The following is a 25,905-nucleotide window of genomic DNA, read 5'->3' as shown; positions in this document are numbered from 1 at the left end:
ATTTAGACTTGTGGATCATAGAGTGCCTGTTGTAACTACTCAACTCTGTCCTTGTAGCACCAAAGCAGCCATAGACTACGTAAATGAATGCATGTGGCTGTGTTCTACAAAAACTGGCAGCCAGCCTATGGGTCATATTTTCTAACTGCCAAGACTAAAGCAAAAATTGTAGTGAAGAAAGATTCTGATGGCCGCAGATTAAGTGGAAGCTGCACTGACACTTTCCCAGGACCAAACTGGAATTAAAACTAAAATATAAAAAAAGCATCCTGTATAATCAACTGAAAACTAGCTGGAGAGCACCCTCATAACCAAGGACGTAAAGTGGAGACTGCATAGAGACTGGTAGGAAGTGTGGAGGTGCAAGAGAGCTGGCCGGGCTCTCACAGGCAGCAGGTAAAGTGCTAGAGGGATATCTCAGCTGAGGACGGTTCCCACTGAGAACTTTGGGGCCTAAACCTCAAGCTGAGCTTCCCAGCCCAGACCATGAGAACTGAGAAAGGTGCTCTTATAACATCTGGCTGTAAAAAGCAGCTCGGTTTCTGTCTGCCAGGGAGAGATGGCTGGAAATGCAGGCACCTTCTTAAAGGGCCAACTCACAGAGTTTCGTGTGTAGCCGCTGTCCTTGGCTCTGGTGGTGGCGGGAGGGCAGAGTGGACTAGGGCTGTGTGAGGAGTATCCAGTATACAGGGGTGCTGGCTCTGGGGATAGAGCTCAGAGGGGAACCATCTGCATTCCTGTGCTGAGTCATTCCCTCATATTACAGAGGACATCTTTTGCAGGCAGACATTTACCATCCAAGCAACTTTTGCCTATGGGGAAACCCAGTTGACCCACCCTGTTGGAAAACCTCTCGCCCCACCCTGTGGAGTTTCTACAGCTTGAGGGTCATTAAGAGACTAAATAACAATCAGACTCTGGGTGCTTTGAGTCTTTGCCTGATTTGCTCCTGGACTCAGGGCTTGGGAAAGCAGATCTCGGTGTGCATCTTGGTCCTTTCCAAAAGCACCCAGTTCCAGCAGAGGGAGCCACAAGTTGTGGAGTGCGAAAAGCTTCAAACAGGGTACTAAAGACCAGTCACAAACAGCATTTGACATTGGCCTGGGCCAGAGACCACCCAAAAAGAATGAGAGTTCTAGCAGATCTACCTAATACATAGAAACAAATCCAAACAGGCAGCCAAAATGGCGGACAAAAACCAAAAAAATCCCAACAAGCTCCAAATGAAAGAATAAGAGAATTCTCCAGAAGAAGAGATAAATGAAGTGGAGATAAGTAATCTATCAGATATAGAGTTCAGAATAATGATTGTAGGATGTTCAACAGCATGAGAGAAGATATGGAAACTATGAAGGATATTAAGAATGGCATAGCAGAAACAATACACTGGAAGGAAAAAACAGAAGATTGGGGAAGCTGAGGATCGGATCAGTGAATCAGAAGACAGGTTAGATAAAAATCACTCAATCTGAGAACCAAAAAGAGAACAATTAAAAAACAGGAGGTCAGTCTAAGGGAGCTGTGGAACACCATGAAATGTAACAATATTCACATCATAGGAGTGCCAGAAGATGTAGAAAGTAAGCAAGGGTTAGAAAACCTGTTTGAAGCAATGATGGCAGAAAACTTCCCTAACCTGGTGAAGGAAAAAGTCACACAAGTTCAGGAGGCACAGAGTCCCAAGCAAGAAGAACCCAAAGAGGCCCACGCCCAGACACATAATTAAAATGCCAAAAATTCAAAACAGAATATTAGAGGCAGCAGGAGAAAAGCAACCTCTTGCCTACAAAGGAGCTCCCATAAGGCTGTCAGCTGATTTTTCATCAGAAACTCTACAGGCCAGAAGGGAATGGCATGAAGTATTCAAGGTAATGCAAAACAAGGATCTGACACCAAGACTACTCTATCCAGCAAGGGTATCACTCAAAATAGATGGCAAAATAAAGAGCTTTCCCAGACAAAAAAAGGCTAAAGGAATTTATCACCACCAAACCAGCACTGCAAGAAATGTTAAAGGGACTGCTGTAATAAGTAGAAATAGAGAAACTTAGGCATCAGGAATTAAAATGGCAATAGATAAGTACCTATCAGTAATAACCTTAATTGTGAATGGATTAAATGCTCCAATCAAAAGACATAGGGTAGCTGAATGGATAAGAAAACAAGACACAAATGGATAAGAAAACAAGACCCACCTCAGAACAGAATACTCACACTGGCTTTTAATTAAGGAAATCAGCAAAGAGTCATTCTTGGTGTATCATTTTGCTTTTGACCGCTCGTATGGCTTTTGGTCTGTTAACATTTAAAAGTTTTAAGTAGTCAAATTTATAAAAGTAATAGTTAATAGGATATAGTTGCTATATTACATTTAGAAGGGTCTTTGTAATTCTTGTGTAATGCTTAGGTCTTTTATATAATTTTTAATTATAGTCTCATAGTTATGTTTGCATTAAAAAATTTCAATCTATTAGTGATTAATTTTGATTAAAGGTAAAAAATGTTTCTAAAAATACAACTTTAGGTATCCTAATTGAGTATCTTCTACATGAATTAAAATTTAAAGATTTTGAGGGATTTGTCATTGAAGATTGCTAGGTAATATATAATAACTTTATAGTTTTCCCTACTCATGATTAAGAAATAAGTCATATTTCTTTTTGTATGAACTAATGAATAATTAAATGTATATAAACTATTTAATAACAATATTTTCCAAATAATTTATTTAAAAATGAGTCTTTCATGGTTGGGATAATGATAATTAAAGAAAGCCTAGAGTTTGAGGATCCATGTATCAATAATTAGATACAGAATTGGTGATATTGCTATAATACAGATGTCGGCCGAGAGTTTCATGGTGACTCACTAATATATTTTTGTGTCTATTTATCCATCCCTTATATCCCTCTGAAAAAAAATAGATTTTGAATTTTTTCTGGGGCCCATTGTACTTGCAGTATATGCCCATTTTTGACCATCTTCACATGTGTAGCGACATTTTTGCCACCTGGTGTCCTGTTGGATTTTTTGCATTGTGAACACTAGTAGGCATGAGTAATGTAATTGTTCACTCTGTAGTTGTAGAATTTAAGTGTATTTCTATGTATTTTCCTTGAAGGCACTTCCATTAAAATTTTATTGAAAACAATACGAATCCTAAATGATCACTATAATGTTCCAAAACCAACTATTTTAAACCTAGGTATCTGATATTCCATAGCTGTTATCTCCTGAGATTCTCTTAAATTAGGGCAAAAAAAAAATCAAAGAAGCAATGAAAGTTATCATTCACTTATTCTTCCTAGGAGTTTCTTTGAGTTGCTGCTATTCTTTGGAAGAGATGAGTTTTATGAAGAGCCCTTAAAGGATATTCTTGGATCATTCCAGGTAAAACAATTTACTACTTCACATTTTTACTATATATAAAACAGGACTTTATTGTCTAAAAATAGTATATTGGCTATTTATTGCTTGTTAGTTTTATTTTTTGTTCATTTGTTTTTTCTGTTAATCTTCACCCGAGGGTATTTTTCCATTGATTTTTTAGAGAGAGTGGAAGAGATAGGGAGAGACAGAGAGAGAGAGAAAAACATCTGTGTTAGAGAGACATTGATTGGTTGCCTCCCGCATGAGCCCCAACCAGGGCCTGGGATTGAGCCTGCAACTGAAGTACGTTTCCTTGAATGGAAACGAACCTGCAACCCTTCAGTCCATGGGCTGACGCTCTTAACCACTGAGCCAAACTGGCTAGGGCACTTGTAAGTTTTTATATTTACTAAGGTGGCAATACTTAGTATTCTGTTATACTAGAGGGGAAAAAAAATTTCTTAAAATGAACTTCTAGCTGTATTTGTAAGCAGTTAATAGGATTCCAATTCTACATTTGCTGTAAGAGAGCCTACTGCCACAGTCCTTGTGGATTCCTAAGCACATCCTGGACATATACTCATTTTTTATTGCTGCAGGCTTTGGTTTCACAGCCCCATGAAGAGCTGCCCTTACTTAGACTCAGGCTGCCTGTCCCCTGCCACTTTTCCCCTTGTCTGTACCCTGATTTTCTCATTTGTTTTCTCAAAAGCCTCCCCAAGATAGGCATGTGTTTTTTGCATTCTCTATGAGAGAAGAGACCTTTCCTGTAGATGGCAAGAACATTTGATCTTTTTACCATTTACTTAGTAAGAAATACCTAGTACTGTGTCTCATTAATGTGTCCTTGGCATTAGAGCTTCTCCAGGGTGGGATAAAGGAAGATGTGCTTTGAGCTCCCCCTAGGGGTAAAGTGTTCAGACAATGTATCTTATATTTATTCCTTTGTTATTAAAAAGAAAGGCTGATGGTCAACCATGAGTATTGCTGTCCACCTTTAGGAAGGAGATAAGCAGAGTAATGGAAAAGTCATGCAGTGCTCTCTTTCACCTAGCATTTTTATTTCATATTATTGAAAACAAGCTTTTAGACGGAATAGATTTTTCTGATCAGTTACTCTAGTACATACACAAAACAGGAAAATTACAAGCAAACTTAATTGGTTAAGGTGTATCTAAAACTTCCTCACATTCAGAATCTGAGTCTAGATTTCCTTTTCCACCCAGTCATTGATGTCTGTTTTTCTATACCATTTGTCTTCAGGGACATCAAAAGTGTTGATGTAGCATTTCCTAAAATAATAAAAGAACTAAAAGCCATTGGTACTTGACTTTTAAAAGCTTAAGCTGGCTTTATAGTTCTGTTTAGCCTACTTTTGACTCCTGCTTCAGTGGTGTTGTTAAATTAGATTAATTGTCCTACACCCATCCCATGCCTTTGGTTCCCAACAGTTTAAAAAGTGCTCTGCTAGTCTGGTATTTTATTCTGAGTCACCAGTATACCCTTTTGCAAGTTTCCATGCTGTCTCTTTGAATGTCAATTCAAGCAGAATGACAACTACATCATGACCATTACCAAGCTGACATGGATTCTAAGATATCATTGGATATACAACATATTCTGATTTTACAATTGTACAAATATGAAAAAATGCATGTTAGAATCAATGAAATTAGGAATGTTATATTGAACATTTTACTTTATCCATTCTTACATGTAGCAAAAGAGGTAAAAATACCTGTTGTCATGGAGCCTACATTTTAATTAGAGCCTATCATATTCAAGTATTTAAAACAAATTTTCTGTTCAGTTTTTCCTTTGACACTTGCGTCTTGGCAATCTATTCTTAAACTTTTACTCAGCAAATATTTATGGAGTCCCCACTGTGTGCTAGGTACTAAGCTCTGGGACAAATAGTAATAAGCAAAAACAGAAAGACCTTGTATTGTGGAGTTAATTCTAGTGTAGAAACAAAGACAGTAAACCAGACTTGTAAATTGAGTATTTTAGAAGGAGACAGATGACTTAGAGAAAAATGAAGCAGGCCAGGCAGATAAGGAGTGCTTGGCATAGTGGTATTGAGGAGGAAAGTTCAGTTTTAAATGGGTTGTCATGGAAACCCTTATGGAGATGTAATCTGAGCATTGATAGTAGATGAGAGAGAGTATTTGACTTTTGTGTTAAATATGTGAAATCATAACATTTTGAATGGATATATTCTTCATTTTCTTGTGAGCAGCGTTTCCATTCAGTTATCAATATAATAATTTCCTCAAGTGAGGATGTATGGTTTTTGTACCCTTTCTATCTCCTACTCAAATTCAAAAGCCCACCACCCCTTCTCCTTTTTGTAACACCTTTTTTTTTTTTTTTTTTTAATTTCTCTGCCATTTCTGTCATTTTGTTGCTGTGGCTTCTTCCTACTCTGCATTTTCTTGAGCTTTTAACTCCTGCCTCCTAGGAGAGACTTCACCTTTTGTTCCCATTTTAGTTTTACCTGGAGAATCACCCTCCATTTTCTGAACGGAGCTGTTGCAGCTGGTGCTTCCCAGGCCTGTGCCCTTTGAGACCTTGGAAGGCCAACATGTAGTCCATCATGTACATCCCCCTAATACCTTGCATTTACTAAGCTTTGTGAACTCTCCAGGCTTTGACTGACTTTTGATAATCCAGGAACAATCCCAGTGTCATCTTTTGAAATTCTAAAAAATTTTATACTACTAGTGTAAACTCTTTTTTCCCTGAATGGTTTTCTTCTGTCTGTCTTTCAGACAGATTCCATGAGTCTCTGATCTAAAACCTGAGCAGTTCGAGTAAAAATGTTTAAGTCTTATCCATTGACTATAATTTTTCTTCTGGCCTATTTCAAAAGGAAACTTCGTTCTTAGAGCTAGAGCTGGCTTCTAAAAGCTTGCTTTCTTACACCTTGGTTTCTAATAATTTTTGTTTACCTCAACACAAGAAGATGACACATTTCTTATATGATGCACCTAACTCACTATTATTATATTTAATCTGTTCATTGGTGAGTTCTCTGTAGATTTGTGATTTAACTCATACATTAGGCCTCCAAACCCCATTGATTTAATTCAGTTTTACAGATTCCTAATGAAATGACAAAAATAATATAAAATAAGGAAAAAAATTCCTGCCCAGTTGACGTGGCTCAGTGGTTGAGTGTCAACCCATGAACCAGGAGATTGCGGTTCAATTCCCAGTAAGGGCACATACCTGGGCTGCAGGCTCGACCCCTAGTAGGGGGCGTGCAGGAAGCAACCAATCAGTGAATCTCTCTCATCATTGATGTACCTCTCTCTCTCTTCCTCTCCCTTCTCTCTGAAATTAATTTTAAAAACATAAATTTAAAAAAAAAAAGAAAAGAAAAATAATTCCTTATGAATGCTAGAAACTAGCACAAAGACCTGTATCAAGAACTTGGGGAACCAAATTGAGGGATGGGTCAAACAATACTTGATTAGCTGAATGCAATTAAATAGGGGAATTTGAGAGAAAGAGAACTGAGAGACATTCTATCTAGTATTCTGCCCATCCCCCCAGCTTATAACAGCAGGAGCTAGAGGAAATAGTAGATGGTAGGGCATTTGGTATATGGTCAGTGTCATTCCTGTTGGTGCTTTTTTTCTTTTTTAAAGTTTTAGTTTATTAATCCTCTCATGAAAAAATCTACACAACTGCCCCAGATAAAGTCACTGAAGAATCTTTACTCCTTCTGTTGTCCAATCTCCAGCTCACTTTTTGTAGCACCAGCATTGGTCTTTGCAATCTCTTGATCTTTTTCATTCTGTTCTTGTTTCCCTTTTGTGTTGTCTTGAGGTCTTCATCTTGTCAGATAGGCCATGTCTTCTAAGTCTATGTTTGGGTTCATTTTTTTTTTTGCATAATCCAAGGAATCATAAAATCATGCCAAAGCCAGTGGTCTTGCCACCACCAAAATGGGTTCTGAATGGGAATACAAAGATGACAGGCGTCTAATGTGGTCTAAAAATTTGGATAGTTTTTCACAAATGTTCTGTCTTAGGTACTTTTGCTTTCCAAGGGTGAAGGATGTCAAAGACCATTTGTTTCACTGAAGTAGTCTGTTGGTCATGAACGTCCCGATCCTGATAGTTAGTGTGTTGTTCATGATAGAGGCTGATCTTCAAGTAGCCAGGGAGGAAGAGAGTTGTTGGTGCTTTTTGAAAATGTACCAAGTGTGCACCAGAGCCCACAGAACAGGAATCCTGATATGACTGTTATACCTACATTAAAAATGGGATGTGTGGCTCTGCATGAGAGCATTCCTTCCATTGAGAGAATGAAGGTATAACCCAAACAAAATGTACGCTGTCCCAATACCCAGAGGTAACAAAGTCTTGTAAAGGTGTGGTTGTCTCCCACTGTAGATTCCTCTTTACTGCCTCACAGGCCATTGATCTAACAAATTAAAACTTCTTTCTTCTCTCTTGGTTTGGGCTTGGAAGATTTGATAGAGACTTATTTACCCATTAGTAAAACAGCTCTCTGTTCAAGATATTTTAGATAAAGATGAATAAAGAGAGTAATGCTATTTGCCATCAATTACATGGTAAAGTAATACAGTTTAAAAAGAATTGGTTATGAGCATTATTTACAATAGGCAAGATCTGGAAACAGCTCAAATGCCCATCAGTAGATGAATGATAACAAAGCTGTGGTACATTTAAACAATGGAATACTATGTGGCCATAAAAAAGAAGGAAGTCTTATCTTTTGCAACAGCGCAGACGGACCTGGAGATTATTATGCTAAGTGAAATAGCCAGTCAGAGAAAGACAAATACCATATGATCTCACTTATATTTGGAATCTAATAAAATAAACTGAAGAACAAAATAGAAACAGAGGCATGAATACATGGAACAGACTGACAGCTGTCAGAGAGGAAGGGGAGAGGGGGGACTGGATGAAAGAAAGTGAAGGGATTAACCAAAGAACATATATGCATAACCTATAGATACAGACAACCGTGTGGAGATGGCCAGAGGGAGGGCAGGGCCTGGGTGGAGGTAGATAAAGCTAGGGGCAGGGGAATGGGGGCATCTGTAATAGTGTCAACAGTAAAAATAAAAAATATGAATTAAAAAAAATCAGTTATGTTCTTGCTGTGGTTGAGTTCAGGGTATCTTCCTTGAAACTGGAAGTGAAATTGTAAAGAAGAGACAACCCCAAAGAATGTATGGAGGTAAAAAGTTGTATAGAGATGAAACTACTAAATTAAAAGTATAGGTAAAGGCAATCAGCAGCAGATTAGCTCCAGGAAAAAGCAAATTAATGAAGGAGATGATCTCTAAAAATTAATTTTCAATTCAAAGTTATGTGCACTCATATCTGGTATAGTCTTCAATTTTCAGGATAAAGGAAAGTGCCTACAAATGCAGGACTCATATAGAATAAACAAGATTCCCCCAAAAGAAAAAATATTATCAGGCTGGCCATGACTTTCCCATGATAACAAATGCCAGGAATAACTAGATACTGTTTAAGGAGTTTTTTAAAAGGAAAAAAAAAAAGTGTTTAATACAGCTCCCAAGCCCTATAGTTTATGAGAGAGGGCAACAGAAATAAATAGTCCAAATACTTGGAAAACAAACCAGCTACATGTCTTTAATCAGGAAAACAAAGAATTATGATAGCTGATTTAAGAATGATCAAAACAAAGAATTTACGAATAGAGTTGTTATAGAATAAAAGAAATAGGATTGACTTGAGGAAATAAGTTAAAATTAGTAGATTATTGTTAATATGGCTACTATGAAAATTCTATTAATGTCAGAAATGTCTCTGGAAAAAGAAAATACAAGTTTTAAACAGGAGCATACACACAGTAATCTGCAATTAATATTTCAGATTATGGTATTGATTGGATTGGGGTAGGAAGATAAAGAAGAATAAATAAGTATATTATTGGATATCTTAAGCCAAAGTAACCACACAAGATAGGGCCATTCACTAAGTGGGTGGTGATTATAGGGGGGAAGAGCAGGATATAGAAAGAAGGTAAGTTCTATTTTAGACACAGAGTTTTATGTATCTTTGGAACATCCAACTACTAATGCCCAATGATGGTTAGACTCATGGATCTGTATTTGTACCTTCCTAGTTTTTTTTAAAACCAAGAACATGTATTAGTTTTATAAATGAAGAGAAAAATAGATGTTATAAAGTTTTTTTTCAATTTAGAAAAATGAAAGAGACTTTGGAATAGTCCACAAAATGCCAACCAGTAAGTAATCTAGAACCCTTACTGCTACAGCTCTGCAAATATGTGTGTGTGTGTGTGTATTTATTTATTTAAAGGTTATTATAAAGTATTAGTTGTGTTTTTTTTTTAAAATATGTCTTTACTAATTTCAGAGAGAGGAAGGGAGAGAGAGATAGATAGAAACATCAATGATGAGAGAGTCATTGATTGGCTGCCCCCTTACTGGGGATTGAGCCCACAAACCGGGCATGTGCCCTGACCAGGAATTGAACCTCGATCTCCTGACTCATAGGTCGATACTCAACCACTGAGCCATGTCAGCTGGGCTCTGCAAATATTTTGATGAGCTTGCCCTGACCTCAGAGAAGACTATCCCTATCCCTTGGTGGGAAGTGTCTAAGTAAGAAAGATCTTTTCTGTTCAGTCTAGAAGTAGGCCTTAGTTAAGCTTTCTTTCCTGGGACTTCACCCAGTTTTTTAAATCTGCTTGTGCTTCTTTAGGTGAGTGGGGGAGAAGGTGGGAAGAAGTAGAGGGTATAGCCTTCCAAGCAGGAGGGGGCCTGAGGCTATCGTATTGCAGTAGCATTCATAGAGGAGAGCATAAAATAGTCAAAAGTAAAAGAACCAGCATCCAGAGAGGAGATTAAATAAATTGTTCCCATCCTATTTCACTGGAGTAAGTGTTGATGTCCCCTAAGACGTTAGAGTATATATTTATTGTCATTATAAACCAACACAACTCCTAAATTTTATTATTTTTAGCTAATATGAAGTTTAGTACTATTGACTTTCTACTAAAACCTTCTGAGGGCCATGTTCCTTTGTAGAATTCTTGGAATAAGTTGCCTAAGGACTTAATTTGGCAAACTCCTAATCATGGTATTCAAAAACACCTTTGTAGTCATGGCTTTTAAAGAATACAACCATAATAGCAAGACATTTTGTGAGTAGCAGTTTCAAAATTGTCTTCCCATATTTTCTTTTCTAATAGAAGTTTGTTCTTATCTCTGCTCAACATTTTTCCTGCATATGACTTTTCTCCCTTAAATTTTTCCACTGTTAATCAAAACACTAATCCCCCTATATTCTGTCTGTGCTTTGATAATCCCTGTAACTGCGATGTTAGACAGAGTGTTAGAGATAGTGGGCAGAGACTGACTCGTCCCTGTGTCCTGCAGCACTTAGTAGTCTTGGTCCTTTAGTACGAATGTTTGCCGGCACAAGTGAAGGATAAACAAGTCTACAGAACTTTTATGTCTAGACATTGCTTTCTTTCTTTTTTTAATCCTCACTTGAGGATATGATTCTATTGATTTGAGAGAGAGAGAAAAATGGATGGGAGAGAGAAACATTGATCAGTTGCCTCCCTGTATGTGCCCTGACTTGGAATTGAACCCACAACCTGGGTATGTGCCCTGGCTAGGAATTGAACCTGCCACCTTTTGGTGTACGAAATGATGCTTCCTCCAAGTGAGCCACACAGGGCCATTTCTTTCCTTTGTAAAAATTCTTTTAGAAATCGTTTAAAAAATTTCTTCTAGAGATGTATCCTCTTGCTGAACTCTTTTAAAACACAAGAAACAATGAGGCATATTGTCTAAAACTGTTTACCTCATGGTCCATTGGTTACCACTATGTACAGTGAGATGGGGAGAGATCAACAAATGTATAGGGTAAAACCATCACATACATACTTGTGGATTCTATTTTGACAATATGCAGAAAAAAGAGAAATTACAAGTAAGCTTAATTGTGAGAAAAGTGTAAGGGAAAAGAACTCACATTCTATAAAAGTGACATACTTGAAAATTATGCCACATATATAGTACTGGAATTGGTATAAAGTAAAGGTTTCAGATTCTGAAAACATTTTGTAAAGATTGTATTCCTTAGATAAATCTTGTATTGAAATGGGTAAAGCGTTGATATTTTTCCACTGGCATTTTATCTTTTTGAAATTGTTACTCATGATTAATAATTCTTGTATATCATGACCTCTGTGTATTTTTTAAATAACCAGTTTGAGAAGGAAACACCTTACTTAAGTTCAACTGTTGAGGTTTTATAATCACTTTGGAGACATGAGAGCCTGAGTTATTTCAAGCTTAAAATAAATAAACTTGAGACATTTAAGCCCAAGGGACCAAGAGCAAGCCTCCAAAAGATAGCGCTGTTACCGTCAATAAGTTCTATAGTATTTTAGGGAAGGTCAGTGTACCCTAATACATGGAACAGCAGTCATCTAAAAGAGGGTACTGTACATCAGACTGTAGTGTTCGATCATAAAGATCTTATATTCTGAGCATCTTGTAGTCTTGTGTTGTCAGGAGCAGGCATTCAAAATCAATGATAGAATTAACATTTTGAAACTAGCTCTGAAAGCACTTCTGGATCAGTGAGGCATTCATTGTTCACTGAAAGCTGATTTTGTAGTGTCCTAATGCATAATAACTAGACTTATCACTATGTTAGACCTTGGAGTAGTTTATATTTTCCCAGATAAAATATTAGGTCATAGAAAGTTTAGCTTTAAAGAACTGTACAGGGCAGTAAGTCCAATCTAATTTTTAAATAAATGATGAAACCGAGGACCAGAGATATTTATTCGTTCATTTATTCAACAATATTTATTGGAGATTAATTTGCCCAATTTGTAGCATAGCTAGTACTGTGTGACCTGTTGTCTTGACTGATTCCAGTGCTCTTTCTGCTGAATCTGATTTTATATTTATTTCTTTGTGTAGGAATCTGTGCTCAAATCTTGCATACACCTTAATTCTGCTTCAGGGTTTGTCTTACAGGTTAGAACTACAACAATTGCACTTCTCTATTGGCCATATAATTTTATTACTTATTTAAAAATGTTAACGGAGGATGTGTTTTCATTAGCATGGCAACCACCAATTAAATTTTAAATGTGACTATGCTCTCAATTGATGGTTTTACAATATTTATGAGTGGCTTCCCCTCAGATAAAACTCTGATTGCTAATTTAAGTAATAGTTACATTTGTTACCTAAATTTTTAAAAATGCATAAAAATGTAATTATGTTTATTAAACAGGTAACCAATTATGTAATTTAAATAATCATTTTTTCGAAAGTCCCATAAGGGATATGTTAAATAGTTCACTAAGTACATGAGTCACGTTATTTTAAAAAATCAGTTACGTCTCATTCATAGGTTTTCATGGACTTTTATAATTTTGAGACTGGGAATCACCTTGGAAATTGTTTAATACAGTAATCCCTTATTTTACATATCAGAAAAATTAAGCTTCAATGGAATTGAGGTTTCTAGAAGCAGAACAAGGACCTGTGTCTTACTCTCAACCCAGCATTCCCCTAATCTATTATGAAATAATGTAATAACCATGTGTTTACAATAATGTATATATCAAAAGAATAGTTATGAAGAAATGTTTTATTTATACTACTAGCTTAAATGCTTCATAGTTTAATTTTTTAAACCTACTAAAAGTTGCCTTACTGGGGAGAGGGAGGAAGAACAACCTTTAACGTGGTTATCTCAGGGATAGCAGATGAAGGCCCAGACAAGAGTATAAGCCTATAGTAGTGGCAAGGAGGAAGCAGATCAGCAGATATTAAAGTGACATAAAGTTAGAATCAACAGAAGATGATGAGTTTTGTATTGATTCCAAACACAAATATAAATACAGGTGATACCTAAAACTAGGAGTTCCTAGACTTGTGGTATCTTACCCATCTTTTTTTTTTTTTTTAAGTTTGAACAAATATCCCATATATGTATGTATATATATTTGGTACTTATGTACATTACTAATACTATATACATTATGAAACATAAAATGCATTTTTAAAGGATAAAAATACAATAATATTTTAATACTGTAAAAACTTTAATACATCATTGTGATTGAATAGGCTTTTTGAAAAAATTTTAACACTTGGTCATACAATAACTCAAAGTCTGATTTTAAGTTTAGTTTACTTTGATACTTGGTTTTAATAGCTGTCATATAGGTGAAAAAGATAACCTTTGGTAGATCCACATGGAAAAATTTTCATTTCAAAATTATGATTCTTAGTTATGCTTTGCACTAAATTTAGAATTGTTGAAATTTCAGTATTAAATTTCCATTGTTCCTGAAGTCATTCAGTGGTTTCTTGAATACTAACCATTTCTTTCTTTTTAAAAAAATTTAATCTTTATTGTTGAAAGTATTACAGATGTCCCTCTCCCCCCCCCCCCCCATTGACCCCTTCTACCCTGCACCTGTCCCACCCCCCACATTATTGTCTGTGACCATGGGTTATGCATATAAGTTGTTTGGTTAATCTCTTCCCATCCATCCACCTTCCCTCTGAAATTCATCAGTCTGTTCCATGCTTCTATGTCTCTGGATCTATTTTGTTCATCAGTTTATTTTGTTCTTTAGATTCCACATATGATTGAGATTGTGTGATACTTGTCTTTCTCTGACAGGCTTATTTTGCTGTCTCAGAGGGTAAGAGGTCCTTCCCTTTTTTTTTTTTTTTTTAAATCCTCATCCAAGGATATTTTTTGCATTCCTTTTCTGAGAGAGCAGAGGAAGAGAGAGAGAGAGAGAGAGAGACAAAGACATTGATGTGAGAGAGACATTTCAATTGGTCACCTCCCACATGCTCCCTGACCCGGGGCCAGGGATCGAGTCTGCAATGGAGGTACATGCCCTTGGCTGGAATTGAACCAGGAACCCTTCAGTCCATGGGCTGACACTGTAACGACTGAGCCAAACTGCCTAGGGTGTGATCCTTTTTTACAGCTGCATAATATTCCATGATGTAAATGCACCACAGCTTTTTTATCTGCTCATCTACTGATGGGCATCTGGGCTGTTTCAAGATCTTAGCTATTGTAAATAGCGCTGCTATGAACATAGGGGTGCATAAATTCTTTCTGATTGGTGCTTTAATTTTTGGGGAGAACCTCCATACTGTTTTCCATAGTGGCTGCACCAGTCTATATTCCCACCAGCAGTGTACTACGGTTCCCTTTTCTCCATATAACTTGTAGAGATTTGTTTTGTGTCCTAACATGTGGTCTATCATTGAGAATGACCCATGTGCACTTGAGAAGAATGTATATTCTGCAGCTTTGGGGTGAAATGTTCTGTAAATGTCAATTAAATCCATCTGCTCTAGTGTGTTATTTAGATTCATTATTTCCTTGTTGATTTTTTGTCTGGAATATCTTTCCAGTAAAGTCAGTAGAGTGTTAAAGTCCTCTACTATGACTGTATTGCTGTTGATCTCTCCCTTAAAATCCAGAAGTTTTAAAATATATTTAGGTGCTCCTATATTGAGTACATATATATTTACCAGGGTTATATCCTCTTGTTGGATTGATCCCTTTAGCATTATGTAGTGACCTTTCTTGTCTCTTGTTATAGCCTTCATTTTGGAGTCTTTTTTGTCAGATATCAGTATTGTTACCCCAGCTTTTCTTTTTCATTTCCATTTGAATGGAAAATTTTTCTCCATCCCTTAACTCTCATCCTGTGTGAGTGTTTTGTTCTGAGGTGGGTCTCTTGTAAACAGCATATATTTGGGTCTTGTTTTCTTATCCATTCAGCTACCCTATGTCTTTTGATTGGAGCATTTAATCCATTCACAATTAAGGTTATTACTGATAGGTACTTATCTATTGCCATTTTAATTCCTGATGCCTAAGTTTCTCTATTTCTACTTATTACAGCAGTCCCTTTAACATTTCTTGCAGTGCTGGTTTGGTGGTGATAAATTCCTTTAGCCTTTTTTTGTCTGGGAAAGCTCTTTATTTTGCCATCTATTTTGAGTGATACCCTTGCTGGATAGAGTAGTCTTGGTGTCAGATCCTTGTTTTGCATTACCTTGAATACTTCATGCCATTCCCTTCTGGCCTGTAGAGTTTCTGATGAAAAATCAGCTGACAGCCTTATGGGAGCTCCTTTGTAGGCAAGAGGTTGCTTTTCTCCTGCTGCCTCTAATATTCTGTTTTGAATTTTTGGCATTTTAATTATGTGTCTGGGCGTGGGCCTCTTTGGGTTCTTCTTGCTTGGGACTCTGTGCCTCCTGAACTTGTGTGACTTTTTCCTTCACCAGGTTAGGGAAGTTTTCTGCCATCATTGCTTCAAACAGGTTTTCTAACCCTTGCTTACTTTCTACATCTTCTGGCACTCCTATGATGTGAATATTGTTACATTTCATGGTGTTCCACAGCTCCCTTAGACTGACCTCCTGTTTTTTAATTGTTCTCTTTTTGGTTCTCAGATTGAGTGATTTTTATCTAACCTGTCTTCTGATTCACTGATCCGATCCTCAGCTTCCCCAATCTTCTGTTTTTTCCTTCCAGTGTATTGTTTCTGCTATGCCATTCTTAATATCCTTCATAGTTTCCATATCTTCTCTCATGCTGTTGAACATCCTACAATCATTATTCTGAACTCTATATCTGATAGATTACTTATCTCCACTTCATTTATCTCTTCTTCTGGAGAATTCTCTTATTCTTTCATTTGGAGCTTGTTGGGATTTTTTTGGTTTTTGTCCGCCATTTTGGCTGCCTGTTTGGATTTGTTTCTATGTATTAGGTAGATCTGCTAGAACTCTCATTCTTTTTGGGTGGTCTCTGGCCCAGGCCAATGTCAAATGCTGTTTGTGACTGGTCTTTAGTACCCTGTTTGAAGCTTTTCGCACTCCACAACTTGTGGCTCCCTCTGCTGGGGCCGGGTGCTTTTGGAAAGGACCAAGATGCGCACCAAGGTCTGCTTTTCATAGCCCCAGGTCCAGAAGCAGATCAGGCTAAGACTCCAAACAACCAGAGATCTGCCTTTGCCTGCAGGCTGATTGTTATTCTCAGTCACTTAATGAGCCTCTGGTTGTAGATCACAGCAAGGTGTCACCTCCACAGGGTAGGGTGAGGATTTTCCAGTGTGGGGGCAGTTGCTTCCCCAGCAGGCAAAAGGTGCCTGAATGGTAAAGGTCTGCCTGAGAAAGATGTCCTCTGCATTATGGGGGAATGACTCAGCGCAGGAATCTGAGCTTTATCCCCAGACTCCCCAACCCTGGACTCTCTTCATGCACCACTAGTCCACTCTACCCTCCCTCTGCTGGATTCCAAGGTGAGTGGCTGCACACAAAACTTTGTGCGTTGGCCCTTTAAGAGGGTGCCTGCATTTCCAGTCATCTCCCTGGCAGACTGAAAGCCTCACTGTTTTTCACAACCAGATGTTATAGGGGCACCTTTCTCAATTCCTGTGCTCTGGGCTGGGGAGCCCATTTTGCGGTTTAGACCCCAGACTTCTCAGTGGAAACCCTCCTCAGCTCAGATATCCCACCGAACCTTCAGTTGCTGCCTGTGGGAGCCCAGCTAGTCTTGTGCCTCCGCACTTCTTACCAGTCTATGAGGTCTCCACTTTTCATCCTTGGTTATGAAGATTCTCTCCAGCTAGTCTTCAGTTAATTATACATGATTATTTTTGTATATTTTAGTTGTAACTCCAGTGTGGTCCTGGGAGTGTGTCAGTGTAGCTTCCACTTAATCTGCCACCATCTTAGAATCCCAAATACTAACCATTTTTAACAAATTAACTGAAAACTTATTAAAACGGTCCAGTTGAAAGATTTTTCAGCAGAGATTTTTAGTTTTAGTTTTTAATGGCATAGATACAAGCATTGTAGGTGACATTGATTTTTGTCAACAACAGTCATAATTATGGACACACTTCTAAACTTTCATTTAAAATCATTTTCTTCATAAGAACTTTCCTTTGAAAAGCAGTAACTTTTTCATTGTTATATTGCCCTCTTTATATGGGCAAACTAAGAGTGTTTATTTTTTTTCCTAAAACATCAGGTAAATACTGCTTAGGAACTTAACCACAGAAAAGAACAGCGAATTTGCAATAACTGTCTTTTTGTAAAAGAAAACCGCATAATTTCTTTCAATTTTACCTTTGAAAGTGCTTTGTCGTAAGATAACCAATGAAAGAAATAATAAAAGATATCATGATCATTCTTATCTCACTTCAAAGTATTGTAAATATTTTACTGTATTTTAGAGGCTCCATTTTTATAAAATTAATCACATTACAGACCTTTATGTTTTTCTATGATTTGTTAAAATAACTTGCTTATGAATGAATATGACTGTGGTGTATTCTATAATTTTACTCTGAAATCTGCATTTTTTTAAAAAGACAGATATTGCACAGTGCTTCTGCTGATACATATTTCCCTATTTTGTTTACAAAGTTATTTATTATCAAGCATTTATCTTCTTTGGCACTCCTTTCCTTTCCTGACGAATTGAAGAAGTTTTTAACTACCTAGGAAGTAAGATGTTAGCAGTAAATAAAGCCAGGCCTTTCTCTACATGATAAACACTGGAAGAGTGGACTGGTAGAGCTTTTCAGTACCACAAGAGAAGGCATTAAGTTTAGTATGGATTGAGGTAGCTAGTGGAGGCTTCTCAGGGAAAAGTGGGACTGGAAAGAGTTAGCAAAGGATTTAGATAGGTTTATAGGAAGGTTTAGATAGGTTTATAGGAAGTTTTAAGAGAAAGAGCGCGATATGACAAAAAGCATAGGCAAGAAAGTATGAGTTTGAGACACATAGAAGAGACCTGACTAGAGAAAAGACTTCATGATGTGTAGTAGATGAATGAGTAGGTAGATAAGTCCAGAGGTCATTAAGTTGGAGCATTAAGACTTGCATCCTGTGATGAGCTGGCAAAGGGTTCAGATCAAGTTTGCAGAATAGCCAGCACACTGATCTGCAGCTTCATAGACATGTTCTCGTGGCCAACTAGAGTCCAGCAAAGTAGGAGAGAGTTCAGGGAAGAAAACGCTTCTAAAATAAAACATTGCCCATGCCACATGGATTCCAAAAGAAGAGTGAGGGAAGGAGCTGTGTTTTCTCTCTACCTTTGGTAATGACATAAGGTTGAATGGAAGTTTTGGAGGGAATTATATGGGGTGGGCAAAAGCAGGTTACAGTTGTAAGTTCATGAAAGTGTTTATTGTATTATTTATTAATTATTGTCTTTTTCTATATGAACAACTGTAAACCTACTTTTATCCACCCTAGCAGACAGATGACTTATTAAAGGATTAGGTTAATACACAGGTCCAAACCTTTAATTAAGTAAACATTCTAAAACAACCCCCACAATACGTATATATACTGTAGAAAAGATAAATTGTGGATTCTGTAGTGACTTCAGTTCTTCCTTTTTCACTTTGAAGGCTTTTAGATTGAATATCATCCAAAAAAAGGCACCATACGATTTAAGGAAAGAGGGGCCAAAAGATACTTATAAACTTGTTCTTTTTCATCCCATGTCTTTTTAAATAGAACAAAGTGAAATGTTTATTTAATCTTTATTTCCTATCCCAAGCTATTTCTCGTAGATGTGGTCTCCAAAACATGGTGTACTTGATTCAAGAGCACACACACAAAAAATTTATATTTATAATTTCTATCTTAGAAAGATGATTGTAAGCTAACTTAGTAATTTTTAATGGAGGGATTGATGGGAATACAAGTGTATATAGTGTGAATATTTATGAAAGTACACACTAATTGTAGGAGATGCAATAAAAAAGTGTGCCAAAATTGACTGTGGCGTAAGGGCTGTTAGATTTACAGATGGATCATCAGGGTTTTCCCTGAGAAATGGCGATTCAGTAGGTTTCATCTGGGGCCTGGGAATCTGTTATTCAACAAGACCTCCAAGTGCTTACTATTTTCAGCCAAGTTTAGGAAATTAGCAATAGACCTATTTCACCATATCCTGACTTCAGCCTAAGTCCAGTTCAAGTTCCCATTGTGTTAATGACTGTATGATTGTTGCCTCACTTACCCTAACACAGCTAGAAAGATGGGTTGTCCAAGGGCTCATCAGCAGAGTTACAGCTCACCAGTGATTCAGGAGCTAGTATTCAACTCACCTTATTTCTTGTGCTTTGATTGGACCAAAATCCAGCTTGAATTTTAGCAGCACCAATATGTGTGTCTAGTGTAATTTAGGATTTTGTTTACCTTGAGGTTTAAAATTGATGGTTGTTCCATGAAGCTGTTGCCACCAATTGTTACTATGTTCCATGTATTTAAAAAAGCAGAGCTGATCAATAACTTTATGTCTTATTTTTTGAATGCTATAACATGCTGACACATGGAAATGTAGAAATTAATTTTATGCTGAGGCAATTGTGTGTCCTAAAATAAAATATTTATTCAGAATGTTAAAAAATACAAAAGAAATAATAGCTAGTATTTATTAAGTGCTTACTATTAAGTGCTAGGCATTGTACCAAGCACTTTTCAATACTGTTTATTATTTAATCCTTACAACAATCCTACGAAGGTGGTGTTTTCAGTATTCTTCTTGCAGAAGAGTTAATTGAAGGAGCACAGAGAGGTTAAGTAACTTGCCCATTGTTTAAAGGATTTTTGTTTGCTTGCTCACTCATTTTAATTTGGGAATGTCCTTTTAGATGGTATTTATTTTCATGTTTTGAGTTAAGAATCCTTTGCCTTCTTTGACTGAATGATTCTTTATCTTGAAATTTGATTTCTTCTGTTGCTTCATTCTCTTATAAAACAAAACCTCTTGTATATTTGAACAAGGAATGTGAAGTGACGTATAGACATCACTTTGGAACATTCAGATGATGAAAGAACATGACAATTTAATAAAAGCAAAGTGTTTATTGTCACTTTGAATATGTAGCCTGGTAATTTATCCGATAAGTAATATTTGTGATATACATACAGGGGTGGGCAAAAGTAGGTTTACAGTTATAACACAAATAATACAGTAATTATAACACAAGAATAAACTGTGTTTCGAATACTCACAACTGTAAACCTACTATTGCCCATCCCTGTTATTGTTTTATCCTGAAGTTTTGCTTTACAGCTGTTACTAATTTTTGGGGGTGGGGCACATAAAAAAATTCTGGCAGTTGTTTTAATTGATGCACAATTTATTCAAAATTTTTAATATTGACAATATTAATACTTAGTTTTTTTCCTTAAGGCTTTAAGCTCAATGTATGCATTTTAAAAAATAAATTTATAAACTTCACTAGGCCTTCAGCTAATCCTTTTAAATTACCAAATTAAATACACTGAAACATTTTAAAACACAATACTGAATGAAGTATATAATGAATCAAAAAGTATAATCAAACAATTAAATCTTGTAAATCTAAATCTAATAAATTTATAAATTCAGTTAAAAAAGTTCTCCTAAATATTAAACAGTGCTTACAAACTTAACTTATATTACATAATTCATATTATAATCACAAGTCTAAGATATGAGGTTCATTAAAAACAATTCAAATATCTTTAAAAAAAACAAACCCAGAATATGCATAGACATATTATCAGTTTATCAGTTAATGCCCAATTTATCAATATATTTTTATCTTACACCAAATGCAAAGTGTTCATATTATAGGTTGGATTCATTCCTTCAGCCTATCATTTCTTTGTCCTAAGACTACAAATGTACTTACACAACAAAGTGGATTAGAATTTTCATCTTTCAGCCTTCTACCACAACTAAGATTATACATTTGGGGTTGGGCAAGGCACCTATGTCTACTTGTCAACCAGAATCTGCACAGAACCCTTCTACCCCTTTCTTATTGTCAGGCTTTTGCTTGCCCTTGTTAACAGAAACTGTATGAGCCCTCACATAAATTTAAGTGAGCATTTTAGTTTTACATTTTTGCAACCTGGTGCTTTTCCTAGAAATGATGCATCCCTTAAGTTTTTTCCTTACATTTTTACAACGGGATTTTCTTCCTAGAAATGATGCATCCCTTAAGATTTTTCCTTAGGTTACACTTCATCCCTATTATAATGGGATTTTCTAAGCCCAGTTATGTGCAAACTGTGTAACCTTTGGCATTAAAGTCTATTTGTGTACTAATGGGGTTTTGACACCCTACATAGGTTACTTAGCAACCCTTTCTCTTTTATAACTTAATAGCTGTCTCATTGGCCATCAGTCATTTTATTGACAATGATGATCAAGTTTAGTTTTTACCCCTTTAAATTCACAAAGCCAAAATGATTTTTCTCTCCTAGGAATGCCAGAATCACCTCCGCAGATATGGAAATGTGAATCTGGAACTGGTGACTCGAATCATTAGAGATGGTGGCCCATGGGAAGATCCAGTGTTGCAAGCTGTTCTTAAAGCCCAGCCAGCATCTCAGGAGATAGGTACTTCAGGAGACTTAAATAAAAACCAGTATTTGTGAGAAGCAAACACAATTTCATTTTCTAACTAGAGCAGTAATAGTGATTTTTCTTTATTTTATAATATTGAGTAAGAGTTATGTATTTTCACATGAAGTGTGTTTAATTTGTTGTGCTAACCAGCGCTAAGAGTGATATTTGACACTAGACTTAGGTACATTTATTTCTAATAATTTCCCATTCTAATGGGAATTCAGAGTGTTAACACATTTACTCTCCAGATATTACGTATAGAGAGTTCATGTGCTTTTGTCACTTCAATTATATTTTAAATATCTATTTAAGTAGGCACACTCTTTTAAGACAAAACAAAACACCCTGATTAAGCACATGAGATCTCCCATATACAGAAGGAGCTGTGAGGGCTATAACTTATCTAATTTTGTCACCACTACTGTATATCCTACATCTAGCTCAGTACCTGGTACAGAGAAGGTGCTCAATATAAGTATTTGTTGATTGAATGAATGACCACATGATGACTGTATAAATGAATGAGTGACTACCCGAGTAAGTAAATTTCAGTTCCAAGTACTGTAGAGCAGTATTTCCCAACCTTCATTAATAGAAGTTAAATTTTCTCTCATTCCCTTACCTGCATACTTCTTTGACATCACCTCCTCTCAAACCTAGAGGCATAGTGGTTCCTGTGGGCCAAAATTTTCTTTTGAGGAAGGAGCCTCTGCCAACTGCTTCTCACATATTTTTCCTGAGCCATAGACCATTTTTTTGATCACCACAGTTTAGAATGTAGATCTGAGCAGTAGTAAATAAACACAAAACTGTGGAAAACATTTGAAAGCATGGAGAGAGTGTACGAGTGCAATTATAAGATAGCCAAAAGGAAAAGACAAGAACTCCCAGCTCTGGAACCATTCAGACCTTGGTCTGGTGAAAAAGACACTTCACACCACAGATTGTGCTGAGCAGATTAGGATCTGCCCATTTGTCCCAGGTTAAGGCACCGAGGTGGGGGGGTTGTAAGTCGAGTTGAGTGGAGGAGGAGTTGTGATTCTTGGTTTTTAGAGCAAGTTGAGCCCAGATACAAGCGTGGAGGTCTACGAGAGATGTGAGAGAAAATGAAGAGATAAGGGCAGCAGAAGTAGTGGAAAGCAGTGGGATGAGATGGTAGGTAGGACAAGACTAGGAGGAAACAGCTAAGGTATGTATGTGACAGTGGTGTAGTGGTATATACCTAAAGGGTGCAAACAAGACTGGAACTTGATGTGAGGGTCTGGGGAAGGAATAAAAGAACTGAAGAGGGAGGTAGCTGGAACTGAACAGAAAGAGTTGGATTATTGAGGAGAGGTATGTAGAGTCAAATATAGGTAAGGCAAGGTTGACAGAAGGAAACTATGAGGAGACTGGGGAATGGGGCAGAGGGGAAAGAAGATAGGTAGACAACACAGAGCTTCAAAAGAAGTGAAAACAGGAAAAGAAAGTTTAGGCTTTTAGGAGAGAGGTTTTAGGCTTCTCTGAGTAGGAGTTAGAACAAACATATTGTGGGTTGCTGTGAGGGCTGATGGCCTTAATATATGTATGTATAGTTCTTCATACATAGTCCTTTCATGCTTACATTGACATTACTTCACTCTGGGAAAAACTGTTCTAGAGTCTCATTAATATGGATGACTCTTCTCTATTTTGTGATCATTAGGGTAAAGACTAGTCTGAAGTTTATCTTTGCATTAACTACGAATCAGTGTCTGTTTAACATACGTTGGAAACAGAATTGCAAGGCAAATGTTGAAGCCCAAATAAAACATCACTCATAAGCATTTTAGAAGCTAATGATTAAACATATATAACTAATTAAAATACTTTGGGTCCATTATCATGAAATATGGGTTCCAGTTTCTACTTTGCCACTTAATTTTTGTCCTTGGGCAAGTCATTTGACCTCTCTGAGACTCAGTTTTGTGGTCTGTAAAACAGATACTATGATACCTGTCATAAGGTTGTTGTTAGGTCTGAATAAATTTAGTAGATAAAGGTGTTTGTATACTTTTAAATTGTGTAAAAGCAAGTATTTTATTAGTAATTTTTCTTAGTGACACATAAGCACATATTAATAAGCAGTCCTTTTGGCTTAATCTTTTGTTGAAAAGTAATAAAATATATTTCTTTTTAATATGTTTTTTTAAAAATTGATTTTAGAAAGAGGAAGGGAGAGGGAGAGAGATACAAAATCAATGATGAGAGAGTCGTCATTTATCAGCTGCCTCCTGCATGCCCCCTACTGGGGATCAAACCCACAACCCTGGGGATGTGCCCTGATCGGGAATTGAACCGTGACCTGCTGGTTCATGAGTCGACCAATGTCCAACCACTCAGCCACACCAGCAGGGCTAAAATATATTTCTTTTATGATTTAACTTTTTCATTAATTCAGATTTATTTTTTTATAATTAATCTGAATTAATGTGGTTTTATTGACAAATTAGGATTCAGCCTTTTCATCTTAACAGTAATGAAAATACTGAGCACTTAAGAAGATCTAAGTATATAATCTTAGACAAGAAATTCCAGACCCCATGTTATTTGAAACATTTTAACATGTTAGTGAACTGAGAAATGAATATTTCAGGTTTGTTTTTTACATTTTAGACTGAGAAGAAATCAACATATATTTCTTGAGCACTGTTTTGTTGTCACTTTTATTTTCATTTTTCCAATCATATAATTACATATTCTTTTCACAAATAAACTACTAAGAAAATGCCATTTAATTAAATATCTAGTTAATCTAATTAGATGCCATGTTAGTGATAAAGTTTCAAACAACAAGAGTTTGAGAGAATCTTTTCTTGAGAGTAATATGAGTCTGTTCTCTTTTTAATACAGTGAACAAATACTTAAGTTCGGAAAATCCACTGTTCTTTGAACTACGTGCCAGATACCTAATTGCTTGTGAACGCATACCTGAAGCAATGGCTCTTATTAAATCTTGTATAAATCACCCAGAAATCAGCAAAGACTTATATTTCCATCAAGCACTCTTCACATGTTTATTTATGTCACCTGTAGAAGATCAGCTATTCCGGGAGGTATTATTTAAGATTTTGTTTGCCTATCATCACTTTAACCTTTCAGTTAAAAAAATGTAGCCCATTCTTGTTAAATTCCTTATTATAGTAATACCAAAGGTTTCAGATGACATTATCTGTATGTGTTCTCTTTGGCATCATTCTTTAACCTCATGTTAAATTAGACAAAATCTTGATATTAACAAATGAAATTAATAAAACATTCATTAATAAGCATTATTTTAATCTTCACTCAAGGATATATTTCTTTATTTTGGGGTGGGGGGGAGTGAGAAATGTCAATATGAGAGAGAAACATAGGCCTCCCTCCTATACATGCCCCGACTTGGAATCAAACCTAGCTATGTGCCCTAACCGGGAATTGAACCCGCAACCTTTTGGTGTACAGGATGATGCTCCAACCAACAGAGCCACCCTGCCAGGGCAATAAACATTATTTATGTTGAATTTCTGTTGTGACAGAGGTCATATAAAAACTGAGAAGTATTATGATTTTGCCTTTTAAATAAAATACTAAGAAATTAAATTTTCATGTTTGTTATTTTGTTGTTTCAAGATGGAAGAATCTTTTTCTAATATGGACCCTACTCACCTATAAGTTATAGACATTAACGAGATTAAAGTAGTCACTGTAAACTGTAGGTGCTACAATAGTAAAACTACGAAACCATGAGAATTTTTCTGTACAATTCATCATCTTCGTAGAAGAAAACTAGAAATCTAATTTCTTTTGAATGTTTAAACATTTATTGCAACTAGCTTTTTAGGTATTTTTAATTATATGAACTGATTTTTCTTTTCCTCTTATAGCATTTATTGAAAACTGATTGTAAGAGTGGAATTGATATCATCTGTAACACTGAAAAAGAAGGCAAGACTATGTTAGCCTTGCAACTCTGTGAATCTTTTCTTATTCCACAGCTCCAGAATGGGGATATGTATTGTATCTGGTAAGTGCCCCTAATATAAAAATT

At 36.3% G+C, this 25,905-nt stretch overlaps 1 protein-coding gene across 2 annotated transcripts in view; it reads left to right on the top strand.

The window, feature by feature from the left end:
- Positions 1-25,905, top strand: part of ZNF654 (zinc finger protein 654) — a 79,529-nt gene that overhangs the window by 36,299 nt on the left and 17,325 nt on the right. Inside the window, exons 3-6 of one of the 2 annotated variants that reach the window (XM_081138081.1) lie at positions 3,309-3,390; positions 21,713-21,848; positions 24,729-24,931; positions 25,742-25,881. In XM_081138081.1, the coding sequence (XP_080994207.1) occupies positions 3,309-3,390; positions 21,713-21,848; positions 24,729-24,931; positions 25,742-25,881 (561 nt within the window). The remainder of the gene's footprint in view (positions 1-3,308; positions 3,391-21,712; positions 21,849-24,728; positions 24,932-25,741; positions 25,882-25,905) is intronic. The other variant, XM_081138082.1, reaches the window with a different exon arrangement.

This window comes from Miniopterus schreibersii, assembly GCF_964146895.1.
Source record: "Miniopterus schreibersii genome assembly, chromosome: 5".
Lineage (NCBI taxonomy): Eukaryota > Metazoa > Chordata > Mammalia > Chiroptera > Miniopteridae > Miniopterus > Miniopterus schreibersii.
Note: the sequence above shows the minus strand (reverse complement) of the source record. Positions and strands in the feature narration are given on the sequence as shown.